The 22,283-nt window shown below is 47.3% G+C and overlaps 2 protein-coding genes across 2 annotated transcripts in view; both read left to right on the forward strand.

Annotated features, from left to right (window-relative positions):
- The window catches only part of hdac5 (histone deacetylase 5), a gene marked incomplete at its 5' end in the record, with an annotated part of 26,962 nt that extends 18,811 nt beyond the window's left edge, over positions 1-8,151 (forward strand). Inside the window, 13 exons of the mRNA XM_083676529.1 lie at positions 336-469; positions 1,131-1,251; positions 2,639-2,688; positions 3,120-3,227; positions 3,592-3,647; positions 4,544-4,631; positions 4,825-4,944; positions 5,026-5,123; positions 5,388-5,506; positions 6,337-6,470; positions 6,870-6,954; positions 7,255-7,423; positions 7,784-8,151. Of these exons, the coding sequence (XP_083532655.1) occupies positions 336-469; positions 1,131-1,251; positions 2,639-2,688; positions 3,120-3,227; positions 3,592-3,647; positions 4,544-4,631; positions 4,825-4,944; positions 5,026-5,123; positions 5,388-5,506; positions 6,337-6,470; positions 6,870-6,954; positions 7,255-7,423; positions 7,784-7,823 (1,322 nt within the window). The 3' untranslated portion in view covers positions 7,824-8,151. The remainder of the gene's footprint in view (positions 1-335; positions 470-1,130; positions 1,252-2,638; positions 2,689-3,119; positions 3,228-3,591; positions 3,648-4,543; positions 4,632-4,824; positions 4,945-5,025; positions 5,124-5,387; positions 5,507-6,336; positions 6,471-6,869; positions 6,955-7,254; positions 7,424-7,783) is intronic.
- A 5,881-nt stretch (positions 8,152-14,032) lies between these two features.
- lsm12a (LSM12 homolog a) lies at positions 14,033-22,283 on the forward strand. The gene is made up of 5 exons (XM_083677079.1): positions 14,033-14,180; positions 19,712-19,845; positions 20,844-20,953; positions 21,683-21,809; positions 22,168-22,283. Exons 1-5 carry the CDS (start codon positions 14,054-14,056, stop codon positions 22,258-22,260), a joined length of 591 nt encoding a protein of 196 aa, XP_083533205.1. The 5' UTR covers positions 14,033-14,053; the 3' UTR covers positions 22,261-22,283.

A 22,283-nucleotide genomic window follows, 5' to 3' on the forward strand; every position in this document is an offset into this window, starting at 1 on the left:
TCTCTCTCTCTCTCTCTCTCCCCCCTCCTTCTCTCTCTGCCCTCTCTCTCTCTCTCTCTCTCTCTCTCTATGTCTCTCTCTCTCTCTCTCTATGTCTCTCTGCCTCTCTCTTTACCTATTTCTCTCTCTCTTGCTCTCTCTCTCCCCCCTCCTTCTCCCTCTCCCTCTCTGCCTCTCTCTCTCTCTCTCTCTCTCTCTCTCTATGTCTCTCTCTCTCTCTCTCTATGTCTCTCTGCCTCTCTCTTTACCTATTTCTCTCTCTCTTGCTCTCTCTCTCCCCCCTCCTTCTCCCTCTCCCTCTCTGCCTCCCTCCCCCCCCCCCCCCCCCCATCTAGGTCTAGTCTATGACACGTTCATGCTGAAGCACCAGTGTATGTGTGGGAACACCCACATCCACCCGGAGCACGCAGGCCGCATCCAGAGTGTCTGGTCCCGGCTGCAAGAGACTGGGCTGCTGGGCCGCGGAGAGGTGAGAAACCCACCCTGCTGACAGCACCACCCGGTGGCCAGGAGGAGCACACTGCAGCTTGTGTCAAGACTATAGTCATAATAATAATAATGCATTTATTTTATATAGCGCTTTTCTCAGTACTCAAAGACACTACAGTACATTACATGGAGAGAACAAGAATAGATAGATTCATAAAAAGTCAAACAAAAGCACAATCAGTAAAAACAACGATAAAAATAGTTTATTGTTAAAATAGCACTAAGTACAGTATTCATGGCCTTCAATGGTCCTAAGATGATCGATTTGACCTGATTCAATTAAGGGAGAGGCCATTTTGTCATGTCAGTTTCACAAAGCTGAAGGGGGGGAAACTCTCCCCAGATTGATAAAGGAGAATGAAAGAACTTTTTTTTTATTTATTTTTTTAACATTGAAGTCATTTAGCAGACGGTTTTATCCAAAGCGACTTACAATAAGTACATCTGTCTAAAGTCAGTGAATCAACTGATGAGTCAACACAAGTAAAACCTTTGATAAGAACAACCGGTCATCGGCAATCACAGTGAGAAAGAAAGAAAACTGGTTTTTCTCATAAACTTTCCTGGTTGGATAAATAAATACATTTTGTTGTGAGGTCCTTCCTGTGTAATGATGTGTGATGATGTAATTTCCTGTTCAGAGGATCCGTGGGAGGAAGGCGACACTGGATGAGATTCAGACGGTGCACTCTGAATACCACACCCTGCTGTACGGAACCAGTCCCCTCAACAGACAGAAACTGGACAGCAAGAAGCTGCTAGGTACTGGAGGGGTGTGTGTGTGTGTGTGTGTGGGTGTGTGTGTGTGTGTGTGTGTGTGTGTGTGTGTGTGTGTGTGTGTGTGTGTGTGTGTGTGTGTGTGTGTGTGTGTGTGTGAACCTGTGTGTGTGTCTGTGTGTGTGTGTGTGTGTGTGAACCTGTGTGTGTGTGTGTGTGTGTGTGTGAACCTGTGTGTGTGTGTGTGTGTGTGTGTGTGTGTGTGTGTGTGTGTGTGAACCTGTGTGTGTGTGTGTGTGTGTGTGTGTGTGAACCTGTGTGTGTGTGTGTGTGTGTGTGTAGAGGTGTGTGAACCTGTGTCTGTGTGTGTGTGTGTGTGTGTGTGTAGAGGTGTGTGAACCTGTGTCTGTGTGTGTGTTGTTGTTGTTGTGTTTTTCTGGCCGCTTCGCTGGAATGGTTGAGCAGGATTTGCCTCCAAGCAACTTCTGAGGCAGCAACCACCCCCCCCCCCCCCCCCACCCCCCCCTATACACACACACACACACGCAGTCAGGTGGGTTGTTTAAAGGCTTTCCTCCCCTGACAGATATAGGGGGTATTTTAAGTGATGCTAGTTCCAGGAAGGAGGGAGGGAGGGATGGATGGAGGGAGCGAGGGATGGATGGAGGGAGGGAGGGAGGGAGGGAGGGAGGGAGGGGGGGGGGCTCTAGACGCCGGTCCACCCCCGCCTGGGTGAGTCATCCATTGGGCCTCAAAGGAGAGGAAGATGACTGCACTGGTCCAGCGGTAGACAACACAGACACACACAGCCTCACACACACACACACACACAGCCTCATACACACACACACACACACACACACACACAGACTCACACACACACACACACACACACACACACACACTGTGTGTAGAACAGGCCTGAGGCTAAGGGAGAACATCAATGGAGGAGAATAGGAACCTGCAGTGTTTCTGCTGCTGAGTCGCTGTGTGTGTGTGTGTGTGTGTCTGTGAGTGTGTTTTGTGTGTGTGTCTCTGTATGTATCTGTGTGCGTGTGTGTCTGTCTTGTGTGTGTCTGTATGTATTTGTGTGTGTGTGTGTGTGTGTGTGTGTGTGTGTGTGAGAAATGAGTGTTGGGTGTGTATGAACGGTGAATGAGTATGGTGTGTGAGTTGTCATTGTTGTCACCAGACATTGAGATAGGCATGAGGAATGACAGGGAGACTGTGTTAAACGTGTGCGTCCTGTCAGTGTGTGAAACCCTTCTGGTCTATGTTCAACATCACTGTGACAGTCGGGCCCAGTCCGTTCAATGAGAGTAGATGTGTGTGTGAGTCGTGTGTTGTCGTGTGAAATGTTCCGCTTGTATGATACGACGTCATCCAATCCAGCCTCTTGACCTGTGCCCCCTCTTCCCATTGGCTCGTTCAGGTCCAATCAGTCAGAAGATGTATGCTGTGCTGCCCTGTGGAGGCATCGGGGTGAGTCATCCATCCATCCATCCTTCTATCTATCTATCTATCTATCTATCTATCTATCTTTCTAATTATCTATGTATCTATTTATCTATGTATCTATCTATCTCTCCTTCCTCCTTTTCTTTTTTCATGCCTCTATCCTTCTATCCATCGTTCTATCCATCCATCTCTCCATCCATCTATCCTCTGTTCTAGTCCATGTGTTTTGTCTATACCAAAAGGCCATTATGTAACAATGACCATCATCCAAATGAATGAAGTGAATAAGTCTAACACCTCCTTTCCCACCACCACAGCCCTAGTGTTATTGGTGTTACATGACTGTAGCCTGGTCATAACAGCGGTGTGAGTGTTCATGTAACAAGTCAGTGTGAGGAGAGAGAGAGAGAGAGTCTGCTCCATAGAGATAGCATGGTCTCTGCTGCCCCCTGCAGGTGGACAGTGATACTGTGTGGAACGAGATGCACTCCTCCGGAGCGGTGAGGATGGCTGTGGGCTGCGTCATCGAGCTGGCCTTCAAGGTGGCCGCCGGGGAGCTGAAGGTTAGCATAGACACACACACACACACACACACACACACACACACACACACACACACACACACACACACACACACACACACACACACATACATACATACATACACACACACACACACACACATGGGTGAACGCAGGGACATAGGCAGACATAGACACACACACACATGTACGTGCACACAGACACACGCACGAAACGCAGGCACACACACGCACGAACGCAGGGACACACACACACACATCCCTGTGCTTGATCAGTTGAAAAAGAAAAGTATATCTGCAATGTCAAACAATCCTAATGATCTCTCTCACCCTCCGCCTCTCTCCCTCCCCCTCTCCCTCCCCCTCCAACTCCCCCCCGTCTCAGAATGGTTTTGCCGTGGTCCGTCCACCAGGCCACCATGCGGAGGAGTCCACTGCTATGTGAGTACAGCTGCAGTACATTTTACATTTTATCTTAAAGGTCCAGTATGTTCAACGTTCAACCTTTCTAAAAAGCTTCCTTATGGTTGTAATTACTATGTTTAATCGGTAGCGATCAGGGAGTGAGATAACTCTAAATTAAATGAATAATTTACGAACGCTGTTTTGGTCCGGAAAAAGTGCTTTCTAAAATGGAGTGTTCACTCAGTTTGTATACAAACATGTTGTTACTGCCAGGGGTGTTCTAGGGGAGGGGCCAGGGGTGTTCTAGGGGAGGGGCCAGGGGTGTTCTAGGGGAGGGGCCAGGGGTGTTCTAGGGGAGGGGCCAGGGGTGTTCTAGGGGAGTAGAGTGCCTTTTTCTCTCTGGTGGTTGCCTCTTGGAATCATGCGCGCATGCAGAAACACAACAGCTAACATCCGACACTGCAAATGCATTTCGGGGGGATTATATTACTATTAGGGAGGATGTTGTTGTTTGGAACTTCAAACTGAATTTCGGCGTAGTGGCCAGAGGTGGCAGATTACAAAACAAACCTATGCCCTGCGCCTCTAAACATTTTCCATCTTCAATACCAGATACTGTTATGTTGGGGAAGTGGCAGGGGAGAGGAGACCAGGGGGGTGGAGGGGTTAAAGGTCAATCTGAAGTCACAGTGTGAGAGCACTTTATTGATACAGCACCACTTTGTTTGAGCTCAACGCTACACAGACATGATGAATAATTGATGAGCGTCTATTTTGTGTGTGTGTGTGTGTGTGTGTGTGTGTGTGTGTGTGTGTGTGTGTGTGTGTGTGTGTGTGTGTGTGTGTGTGTGTGTGTGTGTGTGTGTGTTCACCATCCTCACTATGGCTCTGTGTGTGTGTGTGTGTGTGTGTGTGTGTGTGTGTGTCTACAGGGGCTTCTGTTTCTTCAACTCGGTCGCCATCACTGCCAAGCTGCTTCAGCAGAAACTGGGCGTGGGCAAGATCCTCATTGTAGACTGGGTGAGTCATGCGTGTGTGTGCGTGTGTGTGTGTGTGTGTGTGTGTACCTGTCTGTCTGTTTCCTTGACTGTGTGTCTGTCTACCTGTCTTAATCAGGTATGAATCATCTTTGACTATTTGATAAACTAAATCTAACCTCCTCCCTCCCTGATTTCCTTCCCTACCCCCTCTCTCCCTCCCTCCCTGTCTCCAGGACATTCACCATGGCAACGGGACCCAGCAGGCCTTCTACAACGACCCCAATGTGCTTTACATCTCCCTTCATCGCTACGACGACGGGAACTTCTTCCCTGGCAGTGGAGCTCCTGAGGAGGTACGTCTGTCTCACACATACACGCACACACACGCACACACACACTGTTTGTGCTAACACCATCATTCTTCTTCTCTCCAGGTGGGTGCAGGTCCTGGTCTAGGGTTCAACGTCAACATCGCATGGACGGGAGGAGTGGAGCCCCCTATGGGCGACGTGGAGTACCTGACCGCCTTCAGGTGACAGAGACATGGCATTATGTCGTCTCATAGAGCCTTATAAACACTCATAGAACCCTATAGATACACAACCCAATCTGAGACCAGCAATAACTGCACCTGCACACGGATCTCCTAGCTATGTGGATAGGTGTCCTACAGGTCTACACACCTCCATTCAGCTCCGTTCAGCTGCTTTTATTCACAATTGTGAGACATTGAGTCAGTCCATGTGTCATACAGATCTGTGATGATAACTGTATCTCTGCCTGTCCCGCCCTGCAGGACGGTGGTGATGCCCATAGCCAATGAGTTCTCCCCTGACGTGGTCCTAGTGTCCGCTGGCTTCGACGCCGTGGAGGGACACCAGTCCCCTCTGGGCGGCTACAACGTCACAGCCAAGTGTGAGTCTCTCTCCTCCCACTGCAGCGCCATCCCTCCATCCCTCTACCTACCCCTCCACTCTTCCATCTCCCTCCTCCTCCCCTCCCTTCCTCCATCCTTCCACTCCTACATCCCTCCATCCCTCTACCTACCCCTCCACTCTTCCATCTCCCTCCTCCTCCCCTCCCTTCCTCCATCCTTCCACTCCTACATCCCTCCATCCCTCTACCTACCCCTCCACTCTTCCGTCTCTCTCCTCCTCCCCTCCCTTCCTCCATCCTTCCACTCCTACATCCCTCCATCCCTCTACCTACCCCTCCACTCTTCCGTCTCTCTCCTCCTCCCCTCCCTTCCTCCATCCTTCCACTCCTACATCCCTCCATCCCTCTACCTACCCCTCCACTCTTCCGTCTCTCTCCTCCTCCCCTCCCTTCCTCCATCCTTCCACTCCTACATCCCTCCATCCCTCTACCTACCCCTCCACTCTTCCGTCTCTCTCCTCCTCCCCTCCCTTCCTCCATCCTTCCACTCCTACATCCCTCCATCCCTCTACCTACTCCTCCACTCTTCCGTCTCTCTCCTCCTCCCATCCCTTCCTCTATCCTTCCACTCCTACATCCCTCCATCCCTCTACCCCTCCACTCTTCCATCTCCCTCCTCCTCCCCTCCTTTCCTCCATCCTTCCACTCCTCCAACCCTTCTTTCCTAATCTATCTGTTACTCTCTGTGACCACAGATGACTAACTTTGTATCCATATATGTAGGTTAAGAATAAACAGCTACATTGTAAAAAGCTATAGAAGTGATTGATTGATTGATTGACTGATTGACCCCCCTCCCACCCTCTCAGGTTTTGGTCACCTGACCAAGCAGCTGATGAAGCTGGCGGGGGGTCGTGTGGTGTTGGCGTTGGAGGGAGGTCATGACCTCACGGCCATCTGTGACGCCTCGGAGTCCTGTGTGGAAGCCCTGCTAGGAGACGAGGTAGGATGCACTGAACACTGGCTACTGCTCCAATGTACCGTTAGCATGTAGCATCACTGCTTACTGCTCCACTGTACCGTTAGCATGTAGCATCACTGCCTACTGCTCCACTGTACCGTTAGCATGCTAGCATCACTGGCTACTGCTCTAACGTACCGTTAGCATGTAGCATCACTGCCTACTGCTCTAATGTACCGTTAGCATGTAGCATCACTGCCTACTGCTCTAATGTACCGTTAGCATGTTAGCATGTAGCATCACTGGCCATACATAAAGAGCATTGTGACCAACACTATGTAGCCTCGGTTTGATTATGACTTCACTGCCTCTCACACTCACTGTCTTTTCTCTTCTTTTTGTCCCTCTCCCCCCTCCCCCCCCCTCTCCCCCGCCCCTCAGTTGGACCCCCTGCCCCAGGCTGTGCTGCAGCAGAAGCCGTGTCCTAAAGCTGCGGCCTCTCTGGAGAGGGTCATCGAGATACAGAGTGAGTAGAATGATGGAATGTAACTCACTAACTGCAGAAGAATTCCGGAACGCTCACCACCTAGAGTGCCAGGTGTTTTATCTGGTGTTTACCTACAGACAGCACTTTGATTGGCTACAGAATGAAGCATCACAATTTATTATGCATTTTCGGTGAATAAAGTCGCCCTTGGCACTCTGGAATGTTGACGAATTGGGCGACATTATTCACCTTCGCCACTAAATGAGTTAAACCAACTAACACATCACCACCCCTCCCCCCCCCTCCTCTTCCCTCCTCCCCTCCTCCCCCTCCCTCCAGGTAAACACTGGAGCTCTCTCCAGAGGCTGGCGCCGACCGTCGGTCAGTCCCTATTGGATGCTCAGCGGCGGGAGAAGGACGAGGCCGACACAGTCACCGCCATGGCCTCACTCACCGTGGACACCGAGCAGGCCGCTGCCGCCACCGCCGTTGCCACGGAGACCGGCAGGTACGCGCTGTTCGGGAACTTTATTGTCTCGCCGTCGACATCCTCGCTTGAGATCGGCGCCGCGTAACTGCTCACGTTCGCCTGTTTGCGGCGAAACACCTGGTTTCTGTGCGCGCGCGTCTCGAGTTAGGATCCGCCTCTCCTGAGGCTTAGAGCTGCTCTTCTGACAGGAGTTAGAAGTTTCACTGCGGTGTGTTTGAAGTGAAACCTGTCACTTAAGACAAAGATACGAGACGATAAAAACGAGGACTGTTTTTTTACCATAAAAGTTTCACCCTGTCTTATTAGTCTGTTGAGGACTTTTATTTTGACACGGTCTGAGGGTATGATGTTGTCACTTCCTGTCTGCTGTCCCTGCAGGTCCACAGAGGAGCCAATGGAGGAGGAGCCAGTGTTGTAGGGCGGAGCAGAATCTCACGGGGAACCACCTTCATCTCCACTCCTCCCTTGGCACTGTGCCCCCTCCTCCTCTCACTCCTTCACTCCTCTTTCCAGCCTTCCTTCATCCCTCCCTCCCTCCCTCCCTCCCTCTCTCCCTCTCTCCGTCCCTCCCTCCCTCCCTCCCTCCCTCCCTCCCTCCGTTCACACCAGGGGTTGATGGACTTGTGCTCAGCCCCGCCCTCTCCGTCCACCTCAGTCTGTCAGAGGTGAGTGTGTACGAGAATGTGTGTGTGGGAGCGGAGACGGAACGAACACACACACACACACACTGACCCAAGGGGGGGGGGCCAGCGGCGGGTGTTTTTGATTGGTCGAGGGGACAAGAAGGAAGAGGCGGGACCTTTTTTTGGAGAAGCCTGTGTCTTTTTTTTCTGTTTTGTTTTTGTTTTTTTTGTATCCGTTGGACAGAGAAAGAAACAGACACGTTGGATATTATTATCAAAGGTCTCCACGGCGACACCCCTGAGTGACTTTGTACATTTTTGTCTCTTGTGATACTCTGTACATTTTCAGGATGTCTGAACTGAAAAAGCCAACAAGCAGCAAAAATATTTCAATATCTCAACAGCCACAAATACACTCAAACTCACAAACCAACACACACTTCTATAATATTATTATTATTATTATTATTATTATTATTATTATGTTTCACACTACGTTCCCATTGGTGGGACACCTATGAGTTGTATCACTGAACTCAGCTCTACCTTTCTGAGCATGTTGGACCTCTCCCTCTTCTTCGTTGGTGTCCGTCATTTGGTAATTCTCGTGTGTCTGTTCAAATAATCTGTTCAAAGAAGCACACAAATATGAACACTCATATATGAATTCTGATATATGGATATGCGTATATATGTGGCTTTATGTGTGCTCTATACACATATTTGCATATACATATATAATATAAATATTGTATATTCCTTTTACTGTTGATCCGACATGCGCTGTGGTCGTGTGTGGTCGTGTGTGTGCGTGTGTGTGCGTGTGAGTGTGCGTGCGTGTGTATGTGTGCGTGTGTGTGTGTGGAGGCTGAGCCTAGGATCCTGCCAAGGGACACACTGGCTGCAGGTGAGGAGTTACCATGGTAACAATGTTATTACTATGGTATGTCCCCCTGTGGGTCAGACATTTCTTTCTTTCTTCTGGAGACCCTGGGCTCCCTCCACTCTGTACGGGACAGAATGGTTGTTTTTACACAAACACACACGCTCATGCACACACACACACACACACACACACACACACACACACTCTTAAACTTACCGTCCGGTGCAATCATGGAATCCCACGGAATGGATGACAAAGCAAAGGAAGGATGTTGTGGGACGATGTACGGATTAAGACTTTTCCCTCAGCCGTCCATCCGTCCATCCGTCTCTCTCACGCTGGCTGAGGGGACCGGAGGGAGTTTGGTGGTCAGGTGGTCAGGAGGTCACTGGTCAGGTGACTGGTCAGGTGACTGGGAAAGAGAGAGACGTTTGGCAAGAAGAAGAACTCGGTGCCTTTTATATGAGAACCCCCAACGAAGCCGCCACCACCAACACCACCAACACCACTGACCTAGCAGAACACAGGAAGGACACAAATCCACACACGTGTTACTCTCATGTTTGTTTATCTGTTTGTTGTTGTTGTTGTTGTTGTTGTTGTTGTTGTTTAATTGCTTTGTTTGTTTGTTTCTTTTAAAAATGCCTTAATTTCCTCTCCAGAGAATGCACCATTTTTAGCCATCTCCATTAAGTTGCAGAGCCAGGATTCTATTCCTCCTCTCTCTCTCTCTCTCTCTCTCTCTCTCTCTCTCTTATCCCTCTTTTCTTCGGGGATGTGTGTGATGCTCAAGGTCAATGGTCGTCTCGCCTTGACCCCTTTGAGTGTTGGCGTCCTTCATCATCAGTCCCACGCCGCGGCCAACGGACGGTGTGATTGTGAGGACATTTGAACGATACAACGACCAACTCGTTTTTTTGGGTTTTGTTTTTAATTTATTTTATTTTAACAAAGTCACTTCCTGTCACTTGTAAATACTGTTTCCTGTTCAGTTCCTGTTCCTGTTCCTCCCTCCAGCCTGAGACAGTTCAATAACTAACGCTTTAATAACTAACGTTCAATAACCAACGCTGTTGTTTTCCATTATTACGGGACTGAACACAACAACAACATGGTCACTTTTATAACAAGCTTCTGATTTTTTTTTCTCTTTTGTACAAACAACAAAAAAAATCTATATACGAATAATGACATTAATAACAGTGTTAATCCAATCAAATTGGATTTGAATATTATATTTGAGAGAAGAAAAAAAAAAAGACATTTACTGCTTAAGGGCGTCTAACTAAGCACATTGTGTTCTTTTCCAGTTTGTTGTCTTGTCGTTTTGTTGCCCGGCAACAAGTGAGATTATTGTTTGTTTTCCGACTATGGGCAGTTTGTTGGTGTTGTTGTTTTAAGTGTCATTCAGGACTGAACCATGATGGTGATACTGTGGGAGGGGGGGGGGGGGGGGGTTCTGGTTTCAGGCTATAACACAGAACACCACTTCAGGAGTGTACACTGCAATACCCCCGACCCCTCTGACTGTCCACAGATTGGTTTGAACCATTCTAATGACCTTTTTCCAGTTGCTGTGTTCATCGGTCTCGTCTCGCTGCCCTTACTGTGGCTGTCAACATCAGTAATGTTCAGTTGATGAAATGTGTATGCCGGCAAAGTGCTGGCATATATGACAACAATACCTTGTAAATCGTCTTGTTGTTCAGTGGTGATAAGCACACACAAGTACGACCTATCACGTTTGAGAGAAGGTCACCTCAGATCCGATTGGACACAAGTAAAGTTTATGTACAGCATGGAACCTGGAGAACTCACTTTCCCAGTATACACTGCGATGTGTGCTAGCCTGCTAGCCTACATTCACCATCATACACTGGGGGGTACTACCCCCCCTACACACTAAACCTGTGTTTTATTTCAAGCAATACGCCATCAGATTGACTGACTGAGTCTCTGGCATCACACTACTCCTGTCTGCTCACCTTGATTCAAGGTCAAAGAGTAATCAAGGACCATTTCAGTCTATTGTAATCATGACTCTAACTATCTGTCCACCTTAAGACACTGTAAGTCCCTCCATCACACGGCTGTATACTGCACTTCAACTACATACTTTAACGGTTGAGTATAACATTAAAGGGGAGTTTCACTCTATATCCCATATCTCCTAATTCCATGTCTCCATGATATGAAACACTTTGGGCTAGTTCCCCGGACCCAGATTAAGCCTAATCCAGGACTGAAGACCATGTCTTAATGGAGAGTCTCCATTGGAAATGCTTTCAGGTCCAGTCCAGACGTGGGTTTCATCCGTGTCCGGGGAACCCTCATCCAGTCCCCTCAAGTCCTTCCCACTGTTATACCAACCACTGTTTTGATTGGTTGTTTTCTGTGTTGGTTTGCAGTGGTACTGTACTTCCCAGTCGGCATGACGTTCCCCCTAGGCCCAAACCAGGGGAGGGACGGGCTCATTCTAATGCATGGAATGGAATCGATCACACCTGTTTCCTCGTTCCATTCCATGCATAACGATGAGCCCGTCCTCCGATTTCTACCTCCCCCAGCCTCCCCTGGCACAGGTCTAGGACCAGTTTACCATCTCCACCTCCCAATCTTCACCATCTGACCCAAGATCAGCTCTTATCAGCTCTGTATTGGCATACTGTAATATAGACACAGAGGTCCCCTTACTTACTTTCTTTGTGTGCGCGTGTGTGCGCGCATGTGTGTTTGCACACGTGTGTGTGCGCTCGTGCGTGTGCGTGTGTGTGTGTGTGTGTGTGTGTGTGTGTGTGTGTGTGTGTGTATCTGCCTGTCTGTCTGTGTGAGGGTTACGTACAGTACAGGATCTACAGTTTATTCTGTAATGTTTTGATATTTGATCACTGACCATTGGGGTTTTGTGCACGGTTTTGTATCTCTCCACCTATATGTATGGACAGACTGGTGGCGCAGAACGGTTATTGGCCACCTTGTGTCTGCCGATCAGCCATGGGGTTTAAAGAATGACGCTATATTTTTGATTGATTGATTGACTGACTGACTGATCGGGCCCTGTAACTCCAGCCAGGCTGGTTTGAGACTGACATAGGGGTCACGAAAGGTCATGGTAGTTTACTTATGGGTTCGTCTCGCTTGCCCAGACTTGTACAAGAACCTGGCTGGCTGAGGCGACCTGTATCTGTGTTGGAAAGGCAGCAGCGAAAAACAAACAACACAAACACAAACACTCACATCCAGAGAAAGGCTGGCCGAGGCTACATACACATCACAGAGGCGTGCCGCGGTGCCTCTGACACACCAACTACTACACGTGGCGGCCATGCTAATGCTAGTAGCGTCCTGCGGATGTTTTTATTTCTCTACGAACAGATACTGGAAAGCGTCCAAGTCTGTGTGTAAAAATGATATCGACTTTATTCACCATTGAAAATAGCTTTCTCGTTGCTGCCACACTATTTTGCTATTCAGTAAATAATGTATATTTATTGATATTTCATACGTTGTGTATATGTAGTGACCTATGCTCGTCGAGGTTTCAAAGAGTAATTGTATATTTTTTTGACTTTGGAAAAAGAGAAAGTGTGTCTCTTTGCATTTTGTGTCCTTCCACTGCGCTGGTGTTTCAATCTTCACTTTCCGTGGTTGGATGTTTTGAATATGTGACCGTCTTTTACCTTATATTTTAAATATATTCTTTCTCTCTATTCTGGTAATAACAAAAAATGCAGAAGTTTTGAATTGAATCAAAGCACATTCCTTAATTTCTTGTGTTCTTTCAAATGCTTTCCTGTTGCGACAAGACAAATGTGTTTATACTAATTGCTACTCACGTGTATATAAGTGCATATATGTGTACACATGTGCAATACACGCTATTTGAGCAATCTATTACTGTGACTATTATTGATGAAAATCGCTGTCCCTTTTTTTTTTGACTGAACCCTTTTTCTTTTCTGTTTCCTTTTCATGAATTGCATTGTGCACAGCGCCACCCTGTGGTTTTTACAGTGCAATTGCAGCAAGGATCTTAAAGGGAATGTTGAGTGTCATTACTGTTTTATTTCAGGTTTTGTGTACATTTTAAAGAAGCCCTTTTTTATTACTCTCATTGTAATGTTGTGACATGATCCTATTTTTTTTTTCTTTATTTTCTTTTTTTTCTTCTTTATTTTCTTTTTTTTTTCTTTTTTTTTAAAGTGGGCCTGATGTTTTAATTGTCTGAAACTCAATAAAGCGATTCACTGCTCCAGTACAAACAGGAGTCCCGGAGTAAAGACCTATCTCTCACATCGCTGCTGCTTCTCCCTCCACAGTCATGCCTTTGTACAGTATAGCGGATGAGAGGGATTCTTTTGTCTCTTCGAGGGAGAGAGAGGGGGGGGGAGAGAGGGTTGACAAGATAAATGATCAGTTGACTCAGCATTATTTCAGCACAAGTATCACTAAATGAGGCTTGTAGCCTTGTAACAAGCACACCTCAGACTATGCAACGGCTGCCCTCCATGAGGGAATGGGATATGTTATTATTAGAGGTGATTTTAGCTAAGTATCCTATACTGTATTAAGTATAGGTGCAGCGATGCTCTATTAAGCATGTGGGCTAATTTCACAGCCACAGATTAAGTCAAATCCTGGACTATGGGGAATTCCCATTGAAAGTGGACTTGACTTAATCTGTGTTCAGGAAACCTGCCCTAAAAGTTCTAATCAGTTTAATTAGATTTCCGTTACAATGACCCCTTCCTCCGATTTCTGCCTCCACTGAGTGTCGCATATCTGAGTAAATGAAGACATGACCTGAATCACTGAACTTGAATCAGGAGTGTTAGCGCTAGGTTAGAAGAAAAATGTGGAACCTCTAGGCGTCATCAGGATTGAATTTCAGGGTCATCTGCACAAGTGTAACAGCCACATTCAGGTGAGTCAAAGTTGACTGGTGACATGACATCACAGATAGTGATCGTTTTTCAAGGGCACACACAACTCAATGGTGAGACAGAACTCACACCACACCATTCATGAAACCCCCCATTCATCGCGTGACACGCCCATCAACATTCCCCACACCCGCTTCCAATGACGCCACGGCGCATATCAACGTAAATCTGGCGCTCCGGTTTCCTGGCGGAGAAGATGGCGGCTCCTGGACCGGGGGAGTATTTCAGTGTCGGGAGCCATGTCTCCTGCCTCACCTGCCTGGGGCAGCAACTGCAAGGGGAAGTCGTTGCCTTTGACTACCAGTCCAAGATGTTGACTTTGAGTATCCTTTTATCGTTTTCCGTTCTCGGGCAATCGGTGGTCTCGCAGGCTGCAAGGGGCCTGGGGGTAACTGGTCACTCCTGCCAAATTGGGATCCGCGCAAGCGTTGTCAGGAGACTAGCTGGCTGGCTAACTTATGCAATTTTGCTCTTTATCATAACGCAGCCACACGGGGATTTAAATACAGTATGATTAGTTCGAACATGGGTGGTATCTGTGCTTATTGGCCTTGAATCGCTCAAGCAAGGAATGTTACTTTTGACAGGGTAATCCCTCCCACATGCTTATTGTGGCTATGGGCATGCTGATGCTAAGCTAGCTATCACAGTTGGCATGTATTGTGCCATGATGCTAGTTAGCTAGCTAGCTAGCTGCTCAACACACCATTAAGCTATTGTGGTCAGCGTTAGCACAAATAGTCCTTGTATGGATCACTATTTGGCAGCTGCAAGGGGCGTTATGCCTAGCGAATTCTTTACGTTAGCTAACGTTGCTAGCTACCACGCTTGTCATTTTGAATGTTGGCCTAAAATCATTATGGTCACCAAGAAACAGTGTTTGTATTTGTGTTATTTGGCTAGCTGACTGGTTGTTGGAACTCGTGACAGGCCATTGGAAGACACTGACAGTGAAGAGGTGTGCGCCTGTAAGTTAGCTAGCGAGCTAACCTACCTAGCTAACGGTATTAATTTGGCTTTTCAGCGCTGGCTTAGTAGATGTTCACGGCGACCTGTCAAACGACCTGTCAGTATATTAGCAAGAAAGAATGATAAGCATTCAATCTCGCTAACGTGATTGTGTGCACGCTTAGCTAGATTGCCATCCAACCGCAATGTCCTGTTTGAACCCCCAGCGCACTGACAGAGCCGGTTTGTATGGATTTTAACTGATCACTTTCGAGGTTTCGATTTGTCCAAATTTCAGCTTGATGGTTTAACTACACCCGTTATGATACCGTTGTCGCTTCCTGTGCTTTAAGTCATGAAGATGCAATTTTGAATGTTATGCAGGCAACACATGATGAGACCATGAGATCACTATTGGGCCCTACAGAGATGGCAATAGAAGGCAGAACACTTAGAATTCTGCAGTTCATCTACCAAGCCAGGGAGTGTTCTAAGCATAGACATTATCATTCTAATTCTATGGTTTAGGATTTCTGGGAAACCGGCCCTGTACATGTCATCATTCTCTCTGTGTTCTAGTGAATGTCAGTGATGGGTAGTTGGAGAGGCCCACAGCACTGTGTGTGTCAGTGTCGGTCACTATCTAACACTGTTTGTCTCTGCTAGTGACAAACCTCTAGTAGACAGTTACATGCGGGGCGAAGAGGCCCAGGCAGTGAGCTACTGTGTAGTTTGCTTCGGATAAAAGCGTCTGCTAAATGTAAAAAATGTGAATGTTGTGTGTCTCTCTCTCTCTCTCTCTCTCTCTCTCGATATAACACTGTATTTCTTTGAAGAGATTAACCTCTTAGTGGTAGTAGACCACTCTGAGAGGAAGCCCTCTACAGTGTAGGCCTAGGCCAGGGTAGTAGGGTAAAGTGTGTGTTTATTTATTTATTTCACTGTAATAGTGGTAAATATCAGGAGAAGAGAGCCACGTATTGAGGCTTGGAAAGGCCTAGCTAGGCTACCCTGAGTGGGAGCTGCTGTGTAGGCCAGGAGCTAGGTAGTAGCTTAAGGAATTTGATCTCTCTCTGTCTGTCTCTCAGTCAGCTGTTCTCACACACAGCCTCAAGCATTGTGGGTCTTGGCCGTGCATACCATTCGTCAGACACGTCTTCATTACCTGGCGGGTCTAGCTAAGATCTAGCTACAGTATGGCATCTAGCAGGGGAGGCTGGGAGAGGTAGAAATCGGAGGACGGGCCCATTATGGTTCCACAAGTTACACTGTAGTTAGCCTCACGTAGCCATACCTCCAAATCATGGTGTCACGCCTCCTCTGGTGGTCTGGAGGCTTTCAGATTAGCCGTTCTTCAAACCAATGAAATATCAACACAACGTGTTGCGAGGTGTCACTCATGTCAAACGGGTTTCTGCCCCTTTGTAGCCACTTTCTGCAACAGATTTCCCCAGGCTTTCCGAACTAGGACCCTGGTCTCAATGAGTTTGCACAGTAGTCTTCAGATCTAATCTTGTGATCCGATCATAAGTCGTCCGACCAATGTTCATTTATTTGTTTATTGAGGGGAATACTAGCTGGAATGTTAAGAGATTAGCTTGACAGTTGGTCGGTTATACTTTCTCTCTGTGAAGTGACCAAACAAGTCAAGCAGCACAGATCTGATGAATACATCCCATACTCAATTTACTGGCATATCCAGATTTCATGTAGGTAGGAGACCAAATGCTTTGCATAACTGTACATGCTCTTTGAACCAGCCCAGAAGCATAGTTGGGTATGAATATCTTTAATATCTGGAACTAAACTTCCCCATGTCTCCTTCTCCTAGGGTGATTGAGCTGTGTTATTGAGATCTGTTGGATCAATTGTAATGCGTTGAATTGAATGGAATGAGGATCGGTATCAGACACGTGTCATTGTAATGCATGGAATGAGGAATGGTATCAATGAGCTTGTCCTCTGATTTCTACCTCCCCCAGCCTCCCCTGATCTGTGCCTAGTGGTAACGCGCGCTTGAAATTAGTCGAATGGTGTCAATGAGCCCGTCCTCCAATTTCTACCTCCCCCCAGCCTCCACTGTTCAGTCAGTCCTCATGTTAGCGTCAGGCCCTGGTCCCACAGTGTGTATGTAGGTTGATTCCTGGGTCATGTGAGGGTGACTGATGAGGAGTCACTGGGAGGCCGTGGTGATGTCATACAGGAAGCCCTGTGCTACAGTTATGGAGGAAGTGCAGCAGCCATAGAACTATAGTCCCCCCGGATGAGTGAGTTCCCCTCAGAACTATATCCCTCCTTTAGTTCATTTGTACACCTGTCGTGTCATCCTTGATAAGACCTTGATTGATGGTCTATTGAAGCAATAATGCCAGAGAAGCCGTGATTTAACATCAGTATTGTCGCGGCCAGGGGGCTTTGTTAAGCAACCCCTCTACAAGTGTTGCACAATGTCCCAGTTCTACTAAAGTATCACAATTCCCTGCTTTGAAAACGGTTCTATACTTAGAACATTTAGAACCTTAAAAAAATAATAATAATAATAATGTTTACCATAAATGCCTGACACAGTATTTACTTTGAGCTGTGCGGAATATCATCTTACAAGTATAATTTGTCCATGTGCTCTCGGGGGGGGACAGGGGGACGGGGGGCATGACTGGCATGCATAGTGGGCGTGTGGCTGGGAAAGACAACGCTAAACAATCAGACACACGCGGCGTTGACGAGGAGGAAGGAGAAGGATGGAAGCTGCATGTGTCGATGCTGGCCGTCCCCAGCTTGTTGATAAACAGGATGCCAGAAGTGGAATCTGGCGTTACTTTGCTTATAGAGCCGATGATGACGGCGAGCCGACGGAAATCACAAAGCCTGTTTGTAAAAGATGTCCTGAGGCCGTGCTGTCAAAGGGAGGCAGCACGTCACATTTAGACAAGCGTCTTTCTGTTTGGCATCCCGACCTCTTCGAGGAGTTCAGATCACGACGGGTCGGCGAACAGGTCTGATGGCTAAGGATATGAAAATAAGAATTTCCATGTTCTGTTATTTAATTGGATATTCTTTTAATTTGCCTGATTTTTTTGGTTGCCGTGGTATCGATTAAGATTCAAAATCCTGATACTTAGGTTGGTGGAGAGAAACTACAACTAATCGACTGCAGCGTAAGAGTCTCCTGACAGGTGGTTTAACCGGGACATTATCGTTATTAAATCACTGCTTCGTACGGCTCTCGGCCAATCACAATGCTTGTTTTCATCAACCTCCTCAACCTTCTGCTTTTACCGATATCCACCTTCCTTGCCAGATTAACTATCCAGCTTCCTACCCCCATAAGTAATTTCAATGTACCAATATCTATCTAGCCCCATAAGTGACACAGTTAACGCGAATGTCAGTTGGGTTGAGCTTCACTGATCATTGAGATTTTATCTATCCTGGTTTGTTTACAGACCAGACAGTCGTTTATGGACCCACAATCCATTCACAACTCCCTTTTACAGCTTATAAAAGATTAGCTGGGCTCAGCGTGCTTCTGAGGGTCTGTGGTGAAAGTCAACTGAAGGGCAGGTTTAATGTGTGCTGCGTTACCTCGGGTCACAGACCCTAGCCTCGATTATGTCACATGACTAATAAACTAGTCTCACAAGATCCGCTGTGGAAAGACCAAAAGAACTGTGTCCTCTTTGGTCTTACCCGCAGAAGGGTAGTCGTTTTAGTTTTTCTTGGTGAGGCCCAGGGTGGTTCTCCCTCGTGATTCTGCCTTTTTCCCTCAACGTCGACAGTTGTCCTAGATGTAGGCCTCGGTGTCAAGTTTAATTTGATCCCTTTTTGTCCCCGGGTAGCACTTTACAAACACTTGCTCTTATGCCCATGGAATTACACTGTAACAATACGTGGTGTGACAACTGTTGTTTTGACATTTACAAGGTAATCTAGATGAGTGTTATGTGGCCTATAGCTGGCTGTGAGAAGCGCGTATGGAATGACTGAGGGAGTGAATGGAGGTGGGTCCCGCCACAGTCAATGGGATCAGGACCACACTGATTGGGTGCCACAACAGCTTTTGTGTTCAAGAACACCTAGCCTGAATTCAACTGCCGTTTGAAACCCCCCCCCCTCTCTTTCTCTACCTCTCTTCTTCCCTCTCTGCCTCCCTCCTTCCCTCTGCTCTCTCTCTCTCTCTCCCCTTTCTCCCTCTCCCCCCCATTCAGAGGCTGTGTATTGTTCCCTGGGCAAGGGCGGGGGGGGGGGGGGGGTCGTGCGGGTGGGTGGGTGGGTTTGTTCCTGGTCCACGGCCGTGGGTGAACCCTGGACCCGTCTCCATGGTGATGGCTAAGCATGTTCCCAGGGTGTTCAGAGAGACTCGGTTAGGCTGTCGTTGAACTGGAGGGGGGGGTTGGCATGGAGGAGAGAGGGGGGGGGTTGGCATAGAGGAGAGAGGGGGGGGGGGTGGCATGAAGGGGAGAGGAGGAACCATGGAGGGGAGGCGGGGGGGGGGTGTGGAGGGGTAGGGGGAGAGGAGGAACCATGGAGGGAGGTGTTGTATGTCGGTAGCTTAGCATGCTGAAGAAATGCTGAAACGCACTCATACAGTACGCTCTCTGCCTGTCTGTTAGCAAGTCTGTGTCTGCCCCCCCCCCCCCCCAGATTGTGTGTACACTACTGTTGTGTGTTGGGGGCGCTTCGTGGCATAGCACACTAGGCGCATATCACATAATCGCAAGGTTCCTGGTTCGATTCCGACCCTCGACATATCCTGCATGTCATCCCTCCTCTCTCTCTCTCTCCCATCCTTCCTGTCAATCTCGACTATCTCTATCCCAATAAAGCAGAAATGCCCTAAAAACAAACATATTTAAAAAAACAAAACAGTAGTGTTGTGTGTGTTCTCCTTGACCCCCCTCCTCAGAATGCGCCCCCGCCAGTGGTAAGCCCAACGTTAGCGACGTAGTCCTGATCAACCTGGCCTACGTGTCAGAGGTCGACATCATCAACGACCGCACTGAAACTCCTCCTCCTCTAGCATCTCTGAATGTCAGCAAGGTAAGGCAATCAGCCAATCGGAGCTGAGCTCCTCCTCCTCCACACTCCTGTCCATCCTATCAGCGGCGGTCATCACAACAAGCGGGAAAGTTTTGTCAAACCGAGCCGGTTTATGTTGGTTTGTGAAATGGGGACTTGGAAGAGACGGGACATTCCCGTGTCAAAGTTTGTCAAATGTTTTCGGCACTCAAAAGTAGTCTTAAAGACTCACCTTCCCATTTGACGGCCTTTCAGGTCTGAAAACGAACATACATTTTGGAGTGAAGTACTGCTTCAAATATCAAACATCTATTGAAGTTAATTATTTATATATATATATATATATATATATATACACATACACATACACACACACACACACACACGCGCGCATGCCATTTAGTTGACGCTTTTATCCAAAGCGACTTACATTGCAGTGAGTGCATACATGTCAGTATATATGGTCCCAGTGGGAATCAAACCCACAACCTAAGCATTGTTAGTGCCATGCTCTACCAACTGAGCCACAGAGGACCACAATTAAGTATTGTATTGTTTGCAGTGTCTGACGCATTCATAAGTACATTGTAACCATCTGTTGAGCTTGAGGCAGACTGCTGGCGTAGGAATGATCGCCCAGAGACTTTGCCCCACTGGCACAATACATTCCTCTCTAATTCCATCATCTCTGAACTCTGGATGGCAGCAAACTAAACCCACCTATTCCACATCAAACTCACATTAGCAGTTAGCGCTTTTGACAGTTTATTTTTATTGCTAATAAGCGGAAATTCCTTCACGCTGCCTCCAGTTTGTTCTCAGAATCCCGTTGCAGAGAATCGAAGGCTGTTCTCACACGTTGTCATGCCAATACATGTATCTCTTTCACTGACCTCTCGCGTCCAAGAGCATTGTGGTTGGTGTCATTTGAGCATGTCAGGTGCTGGAAATGACTCTAACAATGTTGTTGTTATTTCTTCTTTGTTTGTTTGTTTGTTTTCCCGACCTGTGTGTGGTAGCTTGCCAACCGAGCGAGATCGGAAAAGGAGGACAAGCTGTCCCAAGCATATGCAATTAGTGCTGGAGTCTCTGTGGAGGGCCAACAGTTATTCCAGACTATACATAAAACGTGAGTTTAAATGAATACAAGTTATTCCAGACTATACATAAAACATGAGTCCTGTCTCACCGTCTACTCATGCTCTGACACAAACTGAATGAGCAGTGTAATGTTGACGACAAACCAGTGGAGGCTGGTGGAGGTAGAAATCGGAGGACGGGCTCATTGCAATGCATGGAACGGATTGAGGAACGTATCAAACACGCGTGTGATACTATTCCTCATTCCGTTCCAGGCATTACAATGAGCCCGTCCTCCGATTTCTACCTCTGCCAGCCTCCCCTGCATGTGTTAGGTTAACCCCTACTACACCACTCAGCCTAAGCCTAGAACGTCAGTCGTCCCAACCATGTTCTGACTGTTCATAGAACATCACACTTCTTCTTTTTGCATCAACAATTTCTTTTCAGCTCAGAATAAAGGACATTGAACATACTCAATAGTGAGCCACTACTTTCACATTGTGTTTCAGCCATATTGAGTATATGACATGGTCATATCTAGTATTTAATTGTAAGGAATGCACAGAATGCCACAAATCTTTAGCGTCTAGAACCTTGAACATTCTCCTCCAATGAGTTCTGAGTCAAGGATGGAAAATACTTTTGCAATTTCACTCTAGTGCCTCCTCTAATCCTGTCTGCCCGTCTGTCTCTCTCTCTGCCCGTCTGTCTCTCTCTCTCTGCCCGTCTGTCTCTCTCTCTCTGCCCGTCTGTCTCTCTGCCTGCCTGTCTGCAGCATCAAAGACTGTAAGTGGCAGGAGAAGAATATCCTGGTGATGGATGACGTGGTCATCGCCCCTCCCTACCAGGTGGACAACTGCAAAGGCAAAGAGGGTAGTGCTTTAAGTCACGTACGCAAAATAGTAAGTATGTCCACATGTCTTGAGAATTCTTTAACTTTAGATAATGATTTCACTAAATGATTTGTCATCTAATGCCTTAATCACCACTGGGCACTGAGTGGAGAAATCGCATTACCATAGATGATCGTTGACTGATATAACAGAATGGAATCGATGTTAATTTTCCACAGAATGTCGTGGCGAAGTTATGGTTGGGGATTTACGAATTAATTACTGTTAGAGCAAGTCACATTGTTTTGAAAGGACCTTTAAACACGAAATGTGATGTATTTCAAAAAGAAAAATGCAGTTATAGATTTTCTGTGTCCCTCTCCTCATCCTTCTCTCCTCTCATCCTCCTCCTTATCCTCCTCTTCAGGTGGAGAAACATTTTCGAGACGTGGAGAGCCAGAAGCCAGTGCCCCGGCCACAAGCACAGCAAACACAGAAAGACACGTCTTTATCATCATGAGGCAGCAGTTCAGTCTGGCTGGG

Source organism: Argentina silus (assembly GCF_951799395.1).
Source record: "Argentina silus genome assembly, chromosome: 9".
Taxonomy (NCBI): domain Eukaryota; kingdom Metazoa; phylum Chordata; class Actinopteri; order Argentiniformes; family Argentinidae; genus Argentina; species Argentina silus.

Bases quoted from the DNA above. Each gene is read 5' to 3' on its own strand.
- lsm12a (XM_083677079.1), top strand. From the start codon at position 14,054: ATGGCGGCTCCTGGACCGGGGGAGTATTTCAGTGTCGGGAGCCATGTC. The intron at 19,846-20,843 runs GTAAGGCAATCA...TGTGTGTGGTAG, and splicing joins CATCTCTGAATGTCAGCAAG to CTTGCCAACCGAGCGAGATC. The intron at 20,954-21,682 runs GTGAGTTTAAAT...GCCTGTCTGCAG, and splicing joins TTCCAGACTATACATAAAAC to CATCAAAGACTGTAAGTGGC.